The 22,011-nt window shown below is 39.6% G+C and overlaps 1 protein-coding gene across 4 annotated transcripts in view; it reads left to right on the top strand.

The window, feature by feature from the left end:
• LOC102200745 (dipeptidyl aminopeptidase-like protein 6) overlaps positions 1 to 22,011 on the top strand; it is a 242,359-nt gene that overhangs the window by 191,737 nt on the left and 28,611 nt on the right. For all 4 annotated transcript variants that reach the window (XM_005730425.1, XM_005730426.1, XM_005730423.2 and 1 more), the window contains 5 exons: positions 11,542 to 11,636; positions 12,075 to 12,149; positions 14,210 to 14,262; positions 16,383 to 16,464; positions 21,350 to 21,470. In XM_005730425.1, coding sequence (XP_005730482.1) covers positions 11,542 to 11,636; positions 12,075 to 12,149; positions 14,210 to 14,262; positions 16,383 to 16,464; positions 21,350 to 21,470 — 426 coding nt within the window. The remainder of the gene's footprint in view (positions 1 to 11,541; positions 11,637 to 12,074; positions 12,150 to 14,209; positions 14,263 to 16,382; positions 16,465 to 21,349; positions 21,471 to 22,011) is intronic.

Below are 22,011 nucleotides of genomic sequence, written 5' to 3'. Positions count from 1 at the left end.
CAGAACATGGCTCTAACTAAACATATTCAGAAATAAAAACAAAGGCAAGTAGAAAATTTATCTTTTGAACTGTGTGCATGGTAAACATCCATTTTGTTCCCTAGGCAAACTATCTGGTTTTATTATGAATAAGTTTCCTCACTTTCAGTTTTATTGCAAAATAAATTGGGTTTATAAGCTTGCTGACTGGGCTCATTTACGTGCTGTCCACTGATCTCTTCAACATATACCTTTACTGTAGCTGTCTTCTGTCTTTCTACATCTTATCAATGTTTTAGATAGATACATAACCAACAGGAACAATGGCCAAGTTATAAGCAACTTAAATTATCCTCAAGTTTTGTGATATATCTAATTTAAACGCTATAAACTCCTTTACCCTGCCCTCATCACTATTCTAATCATGCAATAAGGCCATCACTGTCTCCCTGGTTAGGTAATTGCACAGTTAGTATTGATCTCTCACATATGCCTCTTTTTTTACCACTCCATCTGAATCAAACAGGCATGGCATCAACATCATTCTCGCACCACCAAGGTGAAGCCAGCCCTGTGGGACGCAACACAAGCGCTCACAGCAGCTGTTTGCCATTTTAATGGCCACGTTTCTCTTGTTTGCCACTCCAGGACACCACTTGTCTCACTGATGTTTGTTAAATATGGTTAAGGGGGAGCCATTTGTAAAGAGGCCAACCAGTCAGGGCTTCACAAAGGGGATGTCGCCGTGACTTCGAAAGGGGCTCGTGACTGTGATTTCAATATGGGTGAAGCATACTGATGTTTGTTTTGTCACTGTGTGGGCTTTTAATGCATGCACAACAGCCTTGTTTCAAGTGATGCACAGTATTTATGTAAAGGGTTCACATTGGAAAAAAGAGTAGACAGTTGCTTCAGTCCCTTTATGATCTTTTGTGAGGAATGAAGTTCTGCATTGGGCCTCTTTCCTACAACTGAGACATATCAAATTAGCCCATATAGTCAGTGTACGTATCCAGTTGTTGTCACAGAAAATCAGCTTTTTAAAAAATACGAGAACGAGCAGGTGTACGTTTCTCCCTTTGAGCTTCTCTAATTTTACCATATGTTTGATGCTTAATTGGAAAGGATGTGTTTGCACAGACTGAAGTTCAATCTTTCATGCTTTTCAACCTTGAGACAGCAGCGAAGGGTGGTACAACAACTAGTTGCTTGACAGAAACAAGCTGTAAAATATACTGATGTGTTTTTAATTTCCAGGGAAAAACAAAACAAAAAACCAAGCAAGTAAAAAGAAAGCGTCTGATACAGAAACAGACTTTGGAATTGATATAGTTGCTTCTGTGTGTCTCATGACAGATTCATCAGTCTCTTAACACCGTAGCTGCTAACGTCAAGGCAGCTTCTGAACAGTTGGATGTCATCTTTGATCCAACTTTCAAGCAACAAAAAAACTGAAAGGCAGATCTTCCACTCATGGTTTGTGCAACTTAGGAATCATCCTAAAAATAAGTTGCACAGATGCATGTTTCTATGATTCTCCTTTGAATACAGTTTTGTCTTACTTGCTTTTAAAAAATAAAGCAGAGAAAGAGCCTGTGATGTAAAAATTCTCATATAAACCAGTGATCAAATCTTTAAAAAAGGGATTCATTTGCACTCAACAGCCCTTGGCTTTAGTTTTAAAATTCTGTTTTACTGAGGTCAAATCTTAGTACTGCAATTTTTATCAGCCAGAATCCAGCCTCAGGGGAAGAGGCAAGGTCTTAAACTGACAAGGACTACAGTGTTTTGAAATGCTCTGTCTGCAGGTTTAAACTTTCCACGTGGCTGTGGAACCTTGTGGATTGTTGACCCTATGACAAGCACTGGGTGCTAGTGAAAAATGTTTATTTTCCAATCAGTTGGAAAGTACTGGTTTTAGAGAGTGCTGGCAGTCAGTAGGTGAAATTGGTCACTAAGATGGCGCTTCTCCAGAAACCTCCTTGTAATTGATTTGGTTGCTATTCACTATTGTTTAAAGGAAGAAGCCAGCTTGTCTGCAAACATTTGCCAATTACTCCCTAAGGGGTAGACAAACTTGACAAACATCAAAAGCGATTAATATGTGTGTGTGTGTGTGTATATATGTGTGTGTGTGTGTATATGTATATATATATATATGTATATATATGTGTGTGTGTGTGTGTATATATGTGTGTGTATATATATGTGTGTGTGTGTGTGTATATATGTGTGTGTGTGTGTGTGTATATATATATATATGTGTGTGTGTGTATATATATATATGTATGTATATATGTATATGTATGTATATATGTATATGTATGTATATATATGTATATGTATGTATATATGTGTGTGTATGTGTATATATATATATGTGTATATATATATATGTGTATATATATATATGTGTATATGTATATATGTGTATATGTGTATATGTATATATGTATATGTGTGTATACACATATTAACCAGCTAGTTACCTGATTCAGCTAACTCAATCAAATTTTGTCTTTTTGCCTTTTTGATGTTTCCAGCTGTCTGACTCAGTTAAGCTGCTTTCACATGATGTTCCTTTTTGTTTTTACAGCCGTTCTTAATTTTTAAAAATACTTTTAACAGTCTAGTCCCTCAGCACCATATTGCTGCATGATAATAATGAGCAAATGTGCTTGAAAAACACCAGTTGTGCTGTTTTCTTCTTGTTGCAGAAGACAGAATTGATGTTAATTAACAGAAGTACACAAGAACGTCAGCATTAAATAACACATCAGAATTTTTTTCTACTCTTTTCAGCAGCTACAACTAAGACTAATTACGTTATATAGACTTTGTTTATGGTATTCTGATGATTTTACAGTTACATATTCTTAATCATTGTGTATGCAGTTTGAATACACAACCTTATACAGAATACAATAATCCTTATAACACTTACTGCACATGGTGTACAATTATAATCATTTAAATCAGCAGCTTCATATCTGCCATATCATTGAGGATTCTAGCCTAGCTGTGTTTGTATTACATTGATAAAACACTGAGCATCCCCCAGCAGCTAGAAGCCTGTCGGATAATTGTGTTCAAACACAGTTATTTTTGCTTGGAGCATTTTTTTTCTAATGAATCCACATGCAATTATTATGTACTTGTCAACATTCGGATTCAAACGGTTCTATGATTTACTTTGTGAATAATGAATAAGTGTTTATTTGAACAGTGAGGTAACTCACTGTAATATCTTTTTAAACAAGACCGGCTGATCATTGCTATGTTGTGTGTCATTAATACTTTGTTTAGAATCCCCCCCTCCCGAATGATTTTAATTGTTATGAGCATATGCTTGTTTTTTTATTTTCTATCCAAGTTCAGTAATTTGTTTGCAAGCACAAAGAAACACAGTAGTGCTGCACTATAACACACACATTGAAGGAAACGCTAAAGCACATTGAAGCCGTGCAAATCAAACAGCAACAGAGGCCGTGGGTTTATGAGGTGTACATGAGCAGCTGGAACTGATGAAATGACTGTCACTTTATTGGCTGTGTGGTAAATCAATAATAGTACTCAAGGAATTCATTTCAAATTGACTTGATAGGCAACAAAAAGCAATAAGGTCTAAGTTGATGGAGGCACCCTGAAAACCCTTTTATAAGCCTGTGAGAGTCATCTTGAAGGGAATATGGAGTTAGGTGAGAGGAGAGTTTTTGAGGACTTCATGTTTTGCAAATTCTCAACTCCACTTCTCTCACTTCTCTTTTTATTAAATGTGTGTTGGCTGTCTAAACAATATCAAATCTCATATAGTTAGTTTTATTTAAACTGTTGTTGAGCAATTTACTGCACATCTGCAAGCCACTTTACAGCACAAAAGGGTGGGTTTCAAAGTGGTTTGCAGGAACAGCTTGAAAAGGAAGACTCAGGGTGGTCTAATCGCTGCAAAAGGGAAAGAAACTTGGTTTGCCTATAGCAGATCTGACTGAAACTAACTTGCCTTGTCTAAGATAAAAGTCCTGTCTGTGGGATCCTGATGCAAGCGGTCTATTGAGTGTTTAGTTCTTTAAACATAGCGCTGATTTCTCTGATCTGTAGATTCCTTTTTTTTTTTTTACTGTCCCCCCCACTGCCTTGATATACTCAAGGTCCAAGTAAATCAGATAATTACAAAGAAAAACATTCTCTTCATCCCTAATGTTAAACAGCGTGAAGCAGAAATAAATTGGCATGTGTTTTTTGGGGGGGTTTTTTCCAGCGCTGGTTGTGGATTGAGAAGCTGAAGTGTCGGTGAGTAATGAGGCCAGCAGGCGAGACTGATTGGCATTCCTGATAAACATAAATGACTTCCACTGTGAAAACTGGCCAGAAGCAGGTTGGCTGTAGCCGTGGGTGGTTTCGTGTGTTCTCAGCAAGTTCATATTTGAGGTTTTTGCTCATTTGTTTGCCCTGCCATTCATTTGGTAGCGCACTCATTTATCAAGTAAGTCAAAAATAGAATTTGAATTCAGTGGTGCTGCTTGTCCTGCTTTACAGCAGTGGGGATAAATAAACACATCTATTATGGGGAATACCCTTTGAAGAGCCATAGATGAAAGAAGCCAAATTACTAGAAATATAAAGAGCGATTTTTAATTAAAACTCCTGTTGAATTTTTTATTAACCTATATTTTACTGCACATCTAAGCTTTAGGGCTGTATTTCTGTATTGGAGACTTCGTTTTAGTTAGCCACTGACAGACACTATAATTTTCCCCAGCAGCTTGTGTCACTTTCATCAAACCAGTCATCATGCATAGCCTTGGGCATGGACAAATGACCTGGAACTGACAAGAAAAATTCCATTTCATCCAGAAGTTAACACTGAAACCCTGGCTCACCTCAGGACTTATAATATAGCCCAAAGAAACTACCCGTTTCACTGCGGTTTTTAATCACATGGTGATGTATTATGTGGAGGGAACTGTTCAAGGTTAGGGCCATTAAAGTACTATATATTTCCATTCCCTTTTGTGATGTATAAATTATTTCCTTATATGTATTACTTTTATGCTCAGGATGAGAGGACAGTTGATCTGTGCTCACACTTCATGGTTAGGGTAAGGAGTAGTTACAACAGTAACTGAATTATGTCTTTTTTCCCCTTTTTTGTTGGTTTACTTATACAACTTTGGTGACTTCTTACCTTCTACCTTCCTATTATAAAATACAAGACACGGCCTTCCAGTGCTTTCATGGATTTGTTGTACTATATTGTGTTTCTTGTATTCTTGTGTGATTTACAGCCTCGACAGTCTTGAGCAACTGTTACAGCACGATCCCCCTGCTGGGATTAATAAAGCTTTTGTGGTTTTGTTTCTGATAACATGCTTGTTAAAGACTCTGCTCACCCAGGAACACTCTCCGGAGAGCAGTGAATGCAGTGAATGAAGTGTTATGTCTTCTCGAAAAACCTCGAGTCGGATAAAGATCTCAGACAGACAGAAAAATCAGCAGCATTGTATTAAAAAAATCTTAACACTGAACTGTTACAGTGTTGTTACTTTTTTTTGCAATGTCTATGTATGATGTCACATTATTTCAGACAGCCTGACCACTCACAGAGCTACTGTAACATTTAAAAATGGAGCTGAAAATTAGCATTATGGATTCCTTTTAACTTTGAGAGACTACTAGAGTCAATTTTCCTTGAAGTAGTATTAACTAGCCTTCTCTAATTTGTCATTCTAATTAACCTGCCATTCTACACATGAACCATAAAGTTTGAATGGAATTTTAATGAAGCCAAGAGTACAGTGAAGCTACTGAAGTGTCAGGACAGGTGGATGGATAATTTGGTACAATGTGAGTCTTGTTTGCATAGGTTAGGCCATCAGTCATATTGATAATGATGGTGAGCCTGTTCTTACCAAGTGAGGTGCTAAAAACTAGGATTGCAACAACAAATGCTAAAAATTCAAATGGATAGAAACATCTTTTAGCCATTTTGCTGTAGAGTATATTATGGACACTAGTGAACTTACGAGGTACAAAAGGTGAGGCAGCAGCACCATGTTGGAGAATGCTTTGAAACAAGTCTGGCTGCTCCAGCTCACAACTTAAGAGGACGTAAGGGCTTTGGCTTGTTTACCTTGTATCTCACTGTCTGAGCCTCCAGCAATGTTTCTGTCTAATCAGAACTCACGCAATTATGCAACCAATTTTCAGCCTTAATTTCAGTAGATTAACACAAGCGTTGAGAAAAAAAGAAAAATGGCCTGAGATGCGCCCCCTCTTAACACACGTCCCTAAATTTAATGGCTACGTGCTTGTTGAGCAGCTGTTTGTTATTTACCATTTTATCAAACACGAGAGTGGAAATTTACACTTCAGTTTGATAAGTAAATAGGCTACCATGGAAATTATGGTTTTCATAATGTGTCTCAAAAAGCAAAAATCTATTGTAGGAATATTAAAGAATATGGCTTGGCAGGAAACAGCATTTTACTACTAAATTAAAGCAGTAATGCAAAAATAAATTCAAAAATGACAAATGAGCTGGTAGATGAAGAGGCAGAGGTCTTGTGAAGGAGCAGAAATCCATGCATACTGCAAGCTTAATGACTGCACAGCCACTCAAGAATGCTCTCCGGGACTTACATGGACATGTTTCCTTGCCAACAATCAATACTTCATGACTGTAACATCTGAGGATTAGCTACAAGATGCAAACCCCTGAAAAACTTCAAAAACAGAAAGACCAGGTTGCAAAGGCATATTTAAGGAACCTGTAGAATTTTTGAACAAAGTTTTATGCGCTCATGAAACAAACATCAGCCTTGGGAAAAAAAATGATAGTAAGAGCAAATTATTGGAGAGAAAAGGGAGCTAACCATAACAAGCTCATCTGTTAAAAGTAATGGCAGAGCATCGTTAGGGTTGGATGTCTTTGATGAATGTCTATAGATTGAGAGTTCAGGCTATCTTTTTCTAGATTTCCATAAATTATTAGATAATATGACTTTGTTTGCTGGGTTGGCATCTGATCTAGGTGCTTCCTGGTGCTTTGGAACTGTCCAACTGTGAGGAGGCCCCAGAAAAGACCTGAAAAGGCTGGAGAGATTATCTCTCCTAACCACCTTCCAGAATGTTTGACTGACCTTTCTGAAGTATTGGAAGAGGTGTCAGGAGAGAGAGCGGTCTAGTGATGTTCGCTTAGACTTAGTAAAATGCCTTAGTAAGGTATTGGACCAGCAGAATAAGTCATTGTATTGATATTGATTGGTATTGATTCTGTAAGCCTCTAATACTCTACTGGAGGGTTGGAACAGTATTATTCCACTAGATATTCCCTCATTTAGTGTTTTAATGATGTTGGAAAGTACTGTCTGTACAAAATCTCCTATGTGTGAAGAGTGGGATTAGGATTTAGTGACCACAAAGGCCATTATTCAGTTCTGAATAATATACAGTGGTTGTTGGCTAAGGCTTAGGACCAGCTTAGAGTAGGTTGTCTACTAATCGGAAGGTTGGTGGTTTTGGTGGCTGCTCCACTATGCATGCCGCAAAATTGTTGGGCAAGATACTAAACCCTGAGTTGCTACTGTGTTCATCGGAGTGTAAAAGTTAGCAAGACAGCATGCAGATACCGAAAAAAGTCCTTCTGTGAATGGGTGTATGAGACGTGTGGCATGAAGCGCATTGAGGAGAAAAGCTGTGTGTAAGAACCGATCCATTCTTCATACTCATCAAACCTCATCAATGAAGGCATGATCGTCCTGGAAGGGACCACTTCCATCAAGATAATCTGATCACTCTGAACAAATTGAGTTCAGTTTTAATTTGTTTAATTTGTCATCACTTTGTTCATCTTTTTGTATCAATGCTAATCTGCTCAATTCAGTGAGCCTCAATTAGTAGCTGTTACTTTCTTTTTCAAATGAATATGCAGAAACCTGTGCAAACATTAGGATGTGGACTCGAGGACAGAGCCCCCCGCCCCGAAAAAAATTGTCCATAAAGCTCATATGCAAACTTTATGTAAATCTGTGGCCTTTTTTCTGTCTGCCTCACTTGCCTTGCATCTCTGCCCCCTCTCTCCCACCTTCTTGCCGCTCCCTCTGACTCCCTGGAGTGAGGCTGGGTTAGGGCTGTGCCCAGGGCAGCAGGCTGTTTTAATAAGACATACTGCCATGGAAAGGTATAGATCAGAGGAGAAAACAGCGCTCTGGGCTAATGCACAGCAAGTCAAGGCAGAGAGGAAAGTAAGAGGGAGAACGTCAGGGGAAGAGAGAGAGCTAGAAAGAGGTAGATTGAAGGGAAGACATAATGCCTAGGGTCCTGTGAAAGAATAGATGGCTTTGTGTCTTTGAAAGAGCACAAAACAAAGAGCAGGAGAGGTGAAGGAGTGATGATAAGGTCTAAAATGATGAACTCAGCAGGAGGGCTTATATAAGGGTGGTGATGGGAAGGATTTGAGAGATCTGTGGTATCTGTGAAGTGTCTCGAGGCATGTGGTTAACGGAGATCAGTAGTTTGGTGAGAAATAAAGATGAAAAAGGTGCCTTAAAGAGATGCGGGTCTCTGAATTTAAGCCGAAGCCCAACTGTGAAAACAAAGTGTGTCACAAAGCAAAATAAAGTCCTGTCAATCTCCTTGGCATCTGATTTAATAACCATTTTGCCTTTTTTACTCATTCAAGCCGCGATATTCGGCAATTAGCATTTCATATACAAAAGTAGACCTTTAAAAAGATGTCAAACAAAGTCAAACTAAAATAATGACTCATGATGGGGAGGGAAAATCAGCATCTTTTTATTTATCACCATGATTTCCATGAAGGAGTCCATTTCTACCCTTGTTAGTATGCCAATGGTTTTTAACAAGGAGACAAAAGCTGTTGAGGGGGCGTTCGGCTATGCCTTTCTAAAAATGTCTGAAACCGCTCTCCCAAGCACGTTCTGAATTAAAGCCATTGTGATGGTAATTTTGTCACCTCTAATGGACAATTAGATATGCTAGCAGATAGAAAGCACTCTGCATAACAATCTCTGGGTTCTAATTACCTCACCAAATGGCGTGGTTGCTCATGTGCCTATGGATCACTAAAGCAATAAGACAGGGGAGCGGAGATAGACTGAAGGTGAAAGGGGGCAGTAGCTGTATTAAACGTATCCTTCCCTGGCCGCCTAAAATTAAGAATTAAAAAAAAAATCAAGGTGAAGTATTAATTAGCAGCTGAAATTGTTAACACTATGAATTATTAAGTTGAATTGTTAAGCATGCATAATGGAGAAAAAGTTTAATATTGGTGAATATCTGTTAAATTGATTAGTAGCTACATGAATGGAAGAAATAGTAAGGCAAGGCAAGGCAAGTTTATTTGTATAGCACAATTCAACAACAAAGGGATTCAAAGTGCTTTACAGAGACATTAGAAACATTAGAAACATTAGAAAAATAAAAAGCATGATTTAAAATTGATTAAAACAAGCAAATAAACTAACTAACTAATTAACAAACAAACAAACAAACAAACAAAACAGTATATAAAATCAAAACAGATAAAATCAGAACAGTAGATAAAATCAGTAGTTAAATGTAAGTTTTGAAATTTAAGCTTAAGTGCGGATTTGGTGCTTTATTCAAATGCAGCTGAGAACAGGTGAGTCTTCAACCTGGATTTAAATAAACTGAGTGTTTCAGCTGATCTGAGGCTTTCTGGGAGTTTGTTCCAGATATAAGGAGCATAAAAGCTGAATGCAGCTTCTCCGTGTCTGGTTCTGACTCTGGGAACTGATAAAAGACCAGATCCAGATGACCTGAGGGATCTGGAAGGTTCATACTGGGTCAGGAGGTCACTGATGTATTTTGGTCCTAAACCATTCAGAGCTATCCTACCCAGAGTCTATCCTCTGACAGACAGGCAGCCAGTGTAAAGCCCTCAGAGCTGGACTGATGTGGTCCACTTTTTTGGTCTTAGTGAGGACTCAAGCAGCAGAGTTCTGAATGAGCTGTAGTTGTCTGACTGATTTTTTAGGTAGACCTGTAAAGATGCTGTTACAGTAATCAAGCCTACTAAAGATGAATGCATGGACTAGTTTTTCCAGGTCCTGTTGAGACATCAGATCTTTTATCCTTGAAATATTCTAGAGGTGGTAGTAAGCTGACTTTGTTATTGTCTTAATGTGTTTTTCTAAGTTTAGGTCTGCATCCATCACTACACCCAAATTTCTCGCCTGGTTTGTGGTTTTTAGGTGTATAGATTGAAGTTCTCTGGTGACCTGTAATCGTTTTTCTTTGGCGCCAAAGACTATTACCTCAGTTTTGTTTTTGTTTAGCTGGAGAAAATTGTGGCACAACCAGTCATTAATTTCCTCAATGCATTTACCAAGAGCCTGTACAGGGCCTCGGTCTCCTGGTGACATTGTGATATATATTTGTGTGTCATCTGCATAGCTGTGATAGTTTATTTTGTTGTTGTTTATAATCTGTGCCACTTCAAATGGAAAAAAAATGTAATTTTAAGTGTAAACTTATTTCAATAATACATTTGAAAATTCTAGATAAAAAAGGTCTAAAAAATATTTTAAAAAAGTAAAAAGTTCTGATTCATACTATAATACATACAGTGGGCGTGTCTACACTGGGGAAAGCACCAATCAGGACTGAGCAATATTTGAATTAAAATCTGATGCTGTGTTAATTAAATCTGACCAAAGTTTAGCGGTAAATAAGGTGAGGTAAAGAAATAAAAGCTGCTCTTTAGTACTTGTCACTAAGAATGTTTTATCACACTGTAATGACTGAAACTGTACCGAATAGACATTTTAAGTCTTGTTTCAAATGAACTAATGTTAAAATGCAAGTAGTTGGTGGTTTGTGGAAGCTAAAAATAAGGCAGCTTGCATTCTTCAATAAAATGCATACATTCACACTGGATTTTAATCCTGTAACAATCACATTGCGAAACAAAGGCCTGATGCCAGACAGTTTATTATTGAGGACGGAGCTCTTCATTTGGCCACATATAGCAGAAAAACATAACAAGGCACAGTCTGACAAATTGTTGGCATCAGAATTGCGATCACAGTCATGACACAGACAATTGGGCAGCCCTGCTCTCTCTGCTTTTGCTGCACATCTTTGCTCTGCTTTGCTTTGCTTTTATTTTTGATTGCACCACTAAGCATTCATGCCATTAAGTGACCTGTTAATAATTGTTATACTGGTTGATTACAAAAAACGAATTTCTTTTTGGCTGCTGATGGAACTCAAACAAGTCTAATTCAATATCCCTTTGATATTAAAAATCTAATAAGTGGAAGCATCCTCTGAAGTTTAATTATGTTGTCAGTGTCCCTGACAGGTAACAACTCCATTAACACAAAAAAATGAAGGCTGCTGACTATCATGTCTGCTTTTACTTAATTTTTAGAAGGGAAATATTTTTTGAACCCACACTTTTAATTTGCAGAACTGGTGACAGAATATAGTTTCTGGCTTTATCAATATGTCTGCAATTTTCTTAATTTCTTACCAATGTCTAACTTTTTTCTTCCTGTCTTCTGTCTCATCATCCAGGTAATGAGCTGCTGTACCGCAATCAGGACGGCGACGTTGTCAAGTTCAACGTCGACACCAACGAGCAAACCATCTTAGTGCATAACAAGAAATTTGTAAGTCTTTTCGTCTTACAGTCAAAGCACTGAAGGGCTGAGCATGATTGCCTATGAGTTCGATTCAAACATTTCCAATAGTGTCAACAAATCAAAGAACCTAAAGCTTTTTTGTGTGTTTTTTCCCCACAAATGATCCATTTTCAGAGTGAAATGTGAGCTGCATATTTAACACTTGGTGAAATGTCAAAATGGAGATGTAGCATCAGTGTCACAGCAGCTTGGGTGACAACACGCAACATTATGTCTGCCATCAAATCACCAAGCCCTAGTGCAAAGACTAATGCAGCTCCCATTTGCTTTAGGAACCAAGCAATCTGTCAAACGCAGTCAGTTAAGGACCAGTTTAATGAAAAACTGCCATGCGTGATCGGAGGTCTCTTCTTTTTATTGTATGCATTTTTTTTCTTCTTCTAACATCCTTCTTTTGATTCCCAGGAAATGTACAAAGCCAGCAAGTATGAGGTCTCTCCTGACCTGAAGCATGTGCTGCTGGCCTACAATGTTGCACCGGTGAGCATCTCATTTGTTTGCTTGTTTTTTGAATTAGCAACCTGACAGCCAAATATGTCAGCCACCGCTGCTGAGGGGTGGGGTGTAGGCCTGCAATGAAGCATAGGCAGTGGGGGGGGTGGAGGGAGGAGAAAGTAATCATGGCGGGGTGTGAAGGCCTGTCGCACGTCGCTGCCTGTCAGCGAGGGTGGCGGGGGCTAGCTAAGCCAAGCAGAACTGTACTGAGGGAGGCACAAACAAACCCCTTGGTGCTACACGGCCTCGCGGACAGGGAGATGAGATCAACAGCAGCACCATCATATGCATCAAAGCATTTTAGCTCCTGATACAGGTGGATCAAATATATTGATCTATTTAGTTAGATGATAGTTGCCTGTTTACTACTGCGTCACCACTTAGTCACTGTAGAGAGAACTGGTTCCTGTTGTTAGTTTATGGAGGATGCTGGCAGAAACACTGTATAACCTTGTGTTATTGCCTGAGATGAATTGAAGATATTACAGCACACTCGAGTGTGGTGGAATGTACGTCTTTGCATTTATTATTCAACTAGACCGCCATCACCTTGATAGATGACAGTCATTCCTGCTATATGCTCATCGTAGCACAGTCGGCACACATTCATGCACTATGAGATGCGGTATGGTTCATGTTTTTATTAAATACCCCACTTGTATTATAAAACATGGACAAACGCTCTTCCTGAAGATGTGTCTCTACTGGGTGATGTTCCTGGATACATAATGTCTGACTGTTGAGTGCCTACTGTAACAAAAACTGTCATTTAAAAGGTTAGGATTTCAAAGACACACCATAGCCGTCGTTAATCTGGTCGACATAAGTGTGGTTTGATCTGCCGATTAAATCCAAAATCAGCTGGTTTAAATTAGGTCGATCTATCCTTCAGGGTTATGTCGTTGTGGTCCTTTTCACCATTTCTAGTGCAGCTGCTATTTTTTGATTACTCCCTGGAAGTCACAGGTCAGGTCGTTTGGACCAAATGTCCACCCTCTAGTGCCTCGGGGCTTTACAGTAGCACTTTACACTGACAGTCAGACCTTGGGGGACAAATTCAAGTAACAACCTTGCTCCTGGTTCCACTCCTGATCTCATGCACTGCCTTCAGGCTTTGGACAGTGAGGACTTTTTGACTTGAAACTCCTGCTTGGTGTCTTGGTACACAGCTCTCATTACCAGCAATGATCTTCGACATGAAAGTCAGGCCAATTCGACACAGAAGTTAATGTTCTCGCTCTGGGCAAATTTGAGCTCCATGGTGAAATCCCAAACTCTGAGCGCGAGTGGTCAGAATGGGACTTCCAGCCAGCAATCTAAAAATAGCAACAGTGCTGGAAGTGGCCCAGAGGTGCACAATGTCACACATGTGCACCTCTGGACAGCACGCACGTAGAGAAATAAGTCTATTGCAACAACAGAATGGTAAATTGGGCTCCATATTGACTATTCTGACTTCACAGCAGTCTGAAGAATCCTTTGTCTGTTTTTTTTCCCCCTCCTCAAACTGCACCGAGTATCAGAGATGCCGCTGGATGCGGCCAGAAATGTGTGACTGAATTGCAGCCTTACTGAGGTGTCACAGTGTATTGACCCAGTGTTGAGTACACAACATCACTGCAGCAAGATAAGACATTAAACCCTTGAATTTCCAGGGGATGGTGGGTTACTGTCAGCCTTTGGTACTGATATGAATAAAATACTGTCATATTGATATGGAGCATTGTGGCTTTGGGATGAGGCCATTCTTCTTTTTCTTCTTCTTCTTTTTTAATTTAGAAGGAAACTTGAGATTTTATGGCAGCACTTCACAGTATTTCCTCAAAATTACCTGCTTAACAAGGATTCTTTTCATTTTGAAGTTCAAAGGATTAATTATCATCGGTCCTAATGCAGTTTTTGTTTTCTTTACTTTCAAAGAAGATACTGTTGTACCTAATATAAGTAAACAGGGCAATTATGATGTCTTAATTGATTCTGCTATGAGAACAAAGAATTGGCAAGAATTAAAATGTCAAGGTTAAATATCCTACATCTCATTCCAGGTGTACCAGTATTCCTACACGGCCTTCTACATCATCTGCAGTCTGGAAACACCGTAAGTACACATCAGGGCTGAGTCACTCCATTAAAATTGTTTTTCTCATATTATCTCACCTGACCTTTCTGCCTGTGAAAATGTGAAAGAAACTCATTTACACCTGTTTTGCCAACTACCTCCCACAAAGCACCTCTGACATCAACCACACTGTTTACTTCCAAACCTGCACTTGTGCAGTCTGCGAAGCGAAACGGTGCTATCAGATAATCCGCAGCCTCAAATCGCAGCTGTAGTCAGCCGTAGCCACAACATAGGCAGATGTTTATCCTCATTCGCCCTGTCCTGAGTTAGCCCTTTGACGACAGACCTCGAATTAAGAAGCGCTCAAAAACAGAAGGTAAATTACCAGAGCAAGGATTAGATTCAGCACACACCTGTCAAAATGAACTACAGTTCACAGAAGAAAGTTACAGTAATAGCACTGCCTTGTTTTGAAAATGAGCCTTTTTCTGCAATGTCAAGAGCTCTTGAAGATCTCTCGTCCTTCAACGTTAAGCTGTTAAAAACAGCTAAAGAAAGGAGCACGTAACAATGAAAAACCTGCCGTGTTCATGTTTCTGTGTGTTCTCTGCTTTTTATTATAACTAGAAACGTGACAGAGGAAAACCAATTAAACCTTATTTCTTAACATTTACTTAGGTAGGATCACAATCGTACTGTTTGCTGTTCTAAAACATATTTCATCATGTTACTTAGTCGCTGCCAAAAGAAAGTATCTTCTTGTACCACTCTTTACATTTCTTTTGCATTATTCTGCAACATGGCCTCTGATGCATTGTCACGTAATTACCAGTTAACAGTATAAACCTCAGGCTACAGTTTCACAGACTGACACAAATCTCTATCCTAATGAGACCACGCACAAGATCTTTCTGCTGCTGTTTAAGTATTAATTCAAAGCCGACAGCAAAGTTGGTGAAAACCATCCCAAAGTGCACTTCACAGCAATTTTCACAGTGATTCTGCTGGAGAAACAGGTGCACGCAGAATTCAAGGTTACAGAGCTACAAACCTGCTCATCACTGCTTTTTTTACCCATTAAAAATGAAACGTCGGCAGTTTGGATGCGGTTGGCATGCCCTAAGTTTTTGGGTTCCTGTTTCTTGCTACCAGTGTTGTATCTTTGCAGGTCCAGTGGATAGTTGTTTCTTGGCTGGGCATAGTTAGCACTATACCCTCTGTGTGTCCAGGAACTGACGCTCATTGTGGCACAAATGTGTACAAAAATTCAGGGTACATTCGCTCCCTGGTATTCGCGAGGGTTAGGGACCACTTCACTGAAAACGCTATAACTGCATATTTTAATTTTAATGAAAAAAGCAAATATTTTAGATGTGCTCTATGAAAAAAATCAGCATATAGGCAAATTTTCCGCAAATAATTTGAAGTTACGTTCCACAGTAAAATCCGTGAATACTGAACCGCGAATAGGCGGCTGTTCACTGTATTTGATTATTTTGTCATATCCACCTGTAATTGAAGACCATTAGAAGAATGCGATGTGAAAACAAGACACACAGGAAATCCAGTTTGGAAGCATCAGTTTACCAGCTGATGAATGTAACTGTGATCAAACCCACGCAGGTACACTGAGCAGGTTCAAACCTAGAACCTTGTTGCCATTCAGTGACAGAAAAGAGCAAAACTACTGCCAGTCTAGCTAAAAAGCCTCCCCTGCCAAGTCATATTAGAGGCGTTTTTGTGCTGTGACTATCCACCTTACTTATTTCCCTTTTGAATTACTTCCACACCAGGTCACAGTATGACAGCACTGTCAGCAGCTCTCCTGCTTAAACCTATTTAAATGCTGCCACCCAGTGGTGCCGTGTCAAAAAACACCTGCGCTGGTGTCCTCATTCATTCTGCGCTCCAGACAAAGACACAGAGGCAGTGGCACCTCTAATTCTGCAGCCTGCACTGCGCAGCACTTTTCCCAATAAGGAGAGGTGACACTGTTATAGAGTGGGGGTATTTATGGATACACTTAAAGCTTTGTTCTCAGATGTTGTACACGTGTTCCTCTGCCGCCGGATCACTGGGAGCAGACAGTCATTGTGTTTATGTGCCTTCACGTTTGTCTGATAGTGGGGGTTTTTTCACCTGTCTGTGCGCCCCAGGGAAACGTGGAACCTGAACCCTCCAGAGGTGCGAAACGCTCAGCTTCAGTATGCAGGCTGGGGACCCAAGGATCAGCAACTGGTACGAGCTGCATGAATCCCCTCTTTCATATCTGCTTTCAAACTAATTAATTTTTCATTCAGTTTCAGTAAAAAAAAGGCAAAAAACTAAACATAAATAAAAAAAATCTGGAAAGGTCCATCTGAGAGGTTTAGAAACTTGCCCTTGGTGTAAAAAAAGTGCAGAAAACCCAACTTTGCAGCACACAGACGGAAATATAAGTTAAGTTTTCACAACCTGTGTCCTTCGCTGCCTGTTTTTAATTTTAATAGGTGATAGAATTAATTATATTTGAAGGTGCTTCAGCCAGAGGGACCTATATATTTCACAACCCAATGGGAGGAGTTACAGTGAGTAAGTGGAATTCTGGCTTCTTTTTGTGCCCTTGTTTTAAACCTGCTTTAATCAATTGTTGTGGCCACCTGAGCGCAGCGAGCTGCAAACCCAACACTGGCAGATCATTATTTTTTAAATAACAAGCATATGGCAAATATTAGCTTAGATAAATTAGCGAATGCAGAGTGGCACGCTGTGTAATAAATGCTCACAAAGAAAACGGTGGCCGTTACAACCTATGTCTAAAAATGTGTCGTTTCATGCATCGGTTAAAACACTGGACTCCAGGTACACGACGCCCAGCTGGAAACACTTCACCTACCCAAGATTCAGAGACTTTACAGAAAATGTTACATTTTTGTGATTTATATCGTTATCGGGACGATGGATGTTTTATATCGGGATATGAGATTTTGTTCATATTGCACAGCCCTACCCCAAACAAGGTTTGAATGTTAAAAATGCTGGATTTGCATTGTAGTGTGCGTGGTCAAAATTAAACTCTGTGGAAACAGCGTTAAATAAGCGCAGCATTTCTGTGCCCAGAAGACAAATCAACAAACCAAACACAATAGCAGAGAGCTGCCACGGAAATGAAAATAGTATTTGGTGTGGCTTGTATTAGCCTCTAGCGCAGGGAGTTCTCAAAGTTTGATGACTGAGTGCCAGTTTAGGTGCCAGCACAGGCTTGAGGGCTGCACTGGAGAAATGAAAACTTTTAGGTGCTGTTTTATGTTGGTAATTCTCATTTTTGAGCTTGTTTTTTTTACCATTAGTCAGGAGGCCGTTATATTTCTTTACACCAGCTGTATTTGTCAAAGTTAGGAAGGTTGAGTCTGCTACAAAGGATACAACAGAAGACCTGCAGATGAAGAGAAATGCTCTCTATCTGTGCTGCACTATCACACCATGAGATGAACTATGGATGAATAGTAGTGCATTAGTAGTGCAGTAATTGATGAAACCTTATTACACCATAATTAAGGTGTCATGACCTTTATTACCCTTAAATTTGGTCCAAGTAAGGCCTGTATTCTGAATTGGTTTGGTCTCATTGGTGAGGTATGACAATTACTGCTCCACGAGCATGGTCCTAGAATTGGGGCACAGCTAATCTTTATCTTTCAAATGCCCCATTTTCCTCCAGTTGTTGATATGGTGTAAGTTATAATCCTTGAAAACAAACAGTTTTGTCCCTCAGGGTTTGAATCATCCCGATGAGTCGCTGATATTTCCCAGTAAACACATTTGAAATTAAACACTGCTGTTTGAATCACAAGAAGCAATGGTCCTTTGCAACTGTTCTGCGATGAAGCATCCCCCCACACACATACACCTTCCTTCATCACACAATCAGACTTGTCAGGGTATTAATGAAATTCAGTGTGTTGGTTTGCAGGGCAGTCAGACTGTGTGATTACATCCTGCAGCACAATGCTATTAATTACCTGTTATCTCGTCACTGGATTAATTAACGCTCTTGCTAGATTGATATAGCCTCAAGTTTCCCACCATTAGTCATGAAGCTGTATTACTTTCAGCTGCTGAGTTTTGTTAGCATGAAACTGAGCAGCTGGTATTCCTGAAGGTTCAGGTGCCCTCTTGTCAAGGAGGTTGCGGTTGCGAGAGACGTCCATCAACTGAAACAAGCTGGCACAGACTTCGAGCCAAGGCATGTGTTGTGATATCTGCACTCCTAATATACGTAAATCAACACACCTGTTATCCTTTTCCCAAATCCCTTATGCACATGATTAAATCTCCTTTACGTTCCCATAGAAACTGCTCACATACATGCCCGTGCAAAAACACAGCTGTCCAGACACATGTTTAGCAATTTGTTAGGCTAAAAAGTCAGTGTAAGTGGATAAATAAGGGTCGTTGTGTTTTCTCTGCAACAAAAGCAGGTCGAGGAGTTTGCTTTTATACTCTTTAACATGTGGTCCACAAATATTCACGCAGATTTGGGTGTGTTACATTAGCTCGTTTCTATCTGTCTGAGCTCCTTCACATTCACACCTGTAAACAGCTGCTCTTACACAAGCCAAAAACATAATTAAAAAAGAGACGCGATCAAGCTTTGCAGCAACAGCACCGGATCTATGGAATAATCTACATATCTGCACACACATTTAAACTCATACATTCTCCTTGCTATTTGGCCCCGGTGTGACATTCTTGTTTTATTTTATTTTATTTTGTTTTGTTTTGTATTTATTTTATATTGTCATATTTTGATGTACGCTGTCCACAGCATTTCTGCATTTTAGTGTTGATTTTCTGTGAGCTGTATATTTTTATTATACAGCACTATGCTCAACTCTGTGTTTTTAAATGTGCTTTATAAACACATTTGACTTTGACCTTGACAATACGCTACAGTCGCATTACGGAAAACTGATTGACAACGGTGGCATGAACATAATTGTGATCATAGTGCAGTGAAGTTCCAATGTTGTTGCGTTTGAAATGGCTGCATCAAAGATGAGGGACCAGGTCTGCAATCATAGCTGCTGTCTCCAAAGCAACATTGGTGCATTAAGATGGTAATAAAATGGTAATAAGACAGAATCAATTTGATATTGAATGGTGTCAAGTCGGCAATTGCATGTAAACTGTTTGTGATAATCAGGTGATTAACTGTGATAAATTGGCAACAACTGGAAATCTGTTGCCATCTACACAAATTAAATGGAACTTCATGTTAAATACTTCTGTCCTGAGTCCAGCCAGAACTTCATTTAGCCAGCTGAGTCAAGTTCCCTACTCCATAAACCTTCTCTTATCAGAGAATGACTGAAGTCAGGTTGCTTACTACCAGGAGACCTGAGTGCGTGACCAGGTTGAGGTGTGTTGCACGATCAATCTGTCTGCGACTAGCTTGTTGCCGCAACTGTATGCAATCAGTTGCTAAAGTAAATGCAACAAAACCAAAAAACACCAATAAAAATGCTGAGCAACCACAAGAAGGTTGGCAGGTTTTACTGCAGTGTAACTGAGCCATTAGAAAGACTTTGTGTTTGCATATGACAGTGAGACCGAGAAAGGGAAACTGTAATACAGTTTTCATTCAAGTCACACTACATACAGAAGTACAATGTGTGTGACAAATAATTCAAGGCTTATTAAGTATTAAGAGTCCTCCTGCCTCCTTGGAGAATTACGAGGGAAATCCTTACTAAGAGTGAAAAGTTAAAAACCCTGGAACCTACGCTACATTTTTCTCATCCAGCTCTATGCAATTACACACTTGGCCTCAGAATGATTAAAAGCTCACAATACCACGTTCTTGCTCGTGTTAAACAAGCATAACATGTAGTAACGTGCCCCATTTTAGTTTAGAAATTTTAGTATGATAACGTTAATTACCAATTAGATTAACTTGACTAAATATGTTTAAGACCTAACCTGCCCTACTCTGCTGGTGTCACTGGTCCAACCAGACCAACGTATCTAGAGACTGCTCCAAATACTCTCACTGACTGCCATCAATGGTAGAATTTTACCTTCCTTCAGAGAACGGGGCCAGGTCTTCTCTCTGTGCTGTGGCCTAGATTAGCTTCTAAACAGGGACTCCATCTGTACCAGTGTGACACCAAAGCACACGGGCCCACGGCTTACGTCTCCTCAGGAGAAAGTAATTGTGACACACATTGTATTACTTTTAAAGAGGGTCTGTTTGCTTGAGAAACTTGAGAAGCTAGCTTTTTTTTTTCTTTACTGTCATGTTATTTAAACACAGCTGACGTAGATTTCCACAGGAGATTTTTCTGTGTAGTATTTGACCCTTTTTGCACTGTTGTAAGAAGTATTTAATCAGCAAGCAGCAATTTCCAGCTCCCTGACTGGTTTCATCATTCATACAGCTCAGAGGGAATATTTGTTGGAGAATCATTCACAAACTGATACCATGATACCTGCTTGAGGCCAAGAGATTCCAAATCCTTGAGATACCGAGCGAGCCCTTTTCTGTAATACCCTGAGATTGATTTCAGCATGGCATTAAGGCTGTAACATTTTAAAATTCCAGCCCCAAGAGCAGCCCCGCCTTACCACGTTCGTTGTGGGTGCTGATGATCTATTATTCTCTGTAATGAAAGAGTTGACCTTCAGTTATCTTGAAAGCCCCGCAGGCCTGTGGAGGAGAGCGTCAAAGTCAAAATCTGGTCCCAAGGTTTGCTGTCTTATCAGAAATTGAAAAGACTTATTTTCTTGTCTTTTTAGTTTTGGGAATGCCGGTTTCTCTCTAATCAAAAGGGGCTTTTGCAAATGTGTGCAGTGGTGTCTTGTGTGTAAAATGAGTGTGTTTCTGACCCTACAGTTGATATACGGTTGATCTTGTTCTTCAGTTTAAATACAACACAGTCCTCAGATTTTCTGTTTTGTGCTGTTATGATAAGACCTCATTCACTTTTACAACATTTAAATTTATAGGAAAGCTGGTAGTCAGTTTCATTGAAACATCAGTATCTGAGCTCAAGGATCTTGAGGACATGTGCTTCTCTAGATGTTTTGTCAATTTTTCCATTCAAATTTTTGACTGCGTTTCTTTTATTTCTGACTCTTCTAGATCTTCATTTTTGAAAACAACATCTACTATCGGTCTAAGGTGGAGAGCCGTTCTATTCGTCTGGTATCTACCGGTAAAGAAGGTGTCATCTTCAATGGGCTCAGTGATTGGTTATATGAGGGTAAGGCAAACGATTTTCTTGCTGCTCAAATACAATACAATGGTAGCATAGTAGTTGAGGAGACGTAGACTCGTATTGCTTCTATAGGAATTATGAGCATATATGCACTTGATCATCAGCAAGTGTGAGCATTCAGGAGTGTGTTAACTCAATCTTTCCAAGCATAGCAAATTACAAAATGCTATGCAATGCTCAGAGAAACTGCAAGAAACCCAAGTGCTAAGTGTTTGGAAGGTTTGCCAGAAGAAAGTCTCTCTCTGAAGAAAAAAGAATATGACAACACAGCTTAGATTTGTCAGGTGTCTTCTGAACAAACCACAAGACATTTAGAACAATGTCCTTTGGACAGATGAGCAAAACTGCGATGTATGTAAATGGCCTGTATTTGTATAGCGCTTTACTAGTCCCTAAGGATCCCAAAGCGCTTTACACATCCACCCATTCCCACACTGGTGATGGCAAGCTACATTGTAGCCACAGCCACCCTGGGGCGCACTGACAGAGGCGAGGCTGCCGGACACTGGCGCCACCGGGCCCTCTG

This window comes from Pundamilia nyererei, unplaced genomic scaffold (assembly GCF_000239375.1).
Source record: "Pundamilia nyererei isolate P.nyererei 1_Seehausen unplaced genomic scaffold, PunNye1.0 scaffold00037, whole genome shotgun sequence".
Lineage (NCBI taxonomy): Eukaryota > Metazoa > Chordata > Actinopteri > Cichliformes > Cichlidae > Pundamilia > Pundamilia nyererei.
Note: the sequence above shows the minus strand (reverse complement) of the source record. Positions and strands in the feature narration are given on the sequence as shown.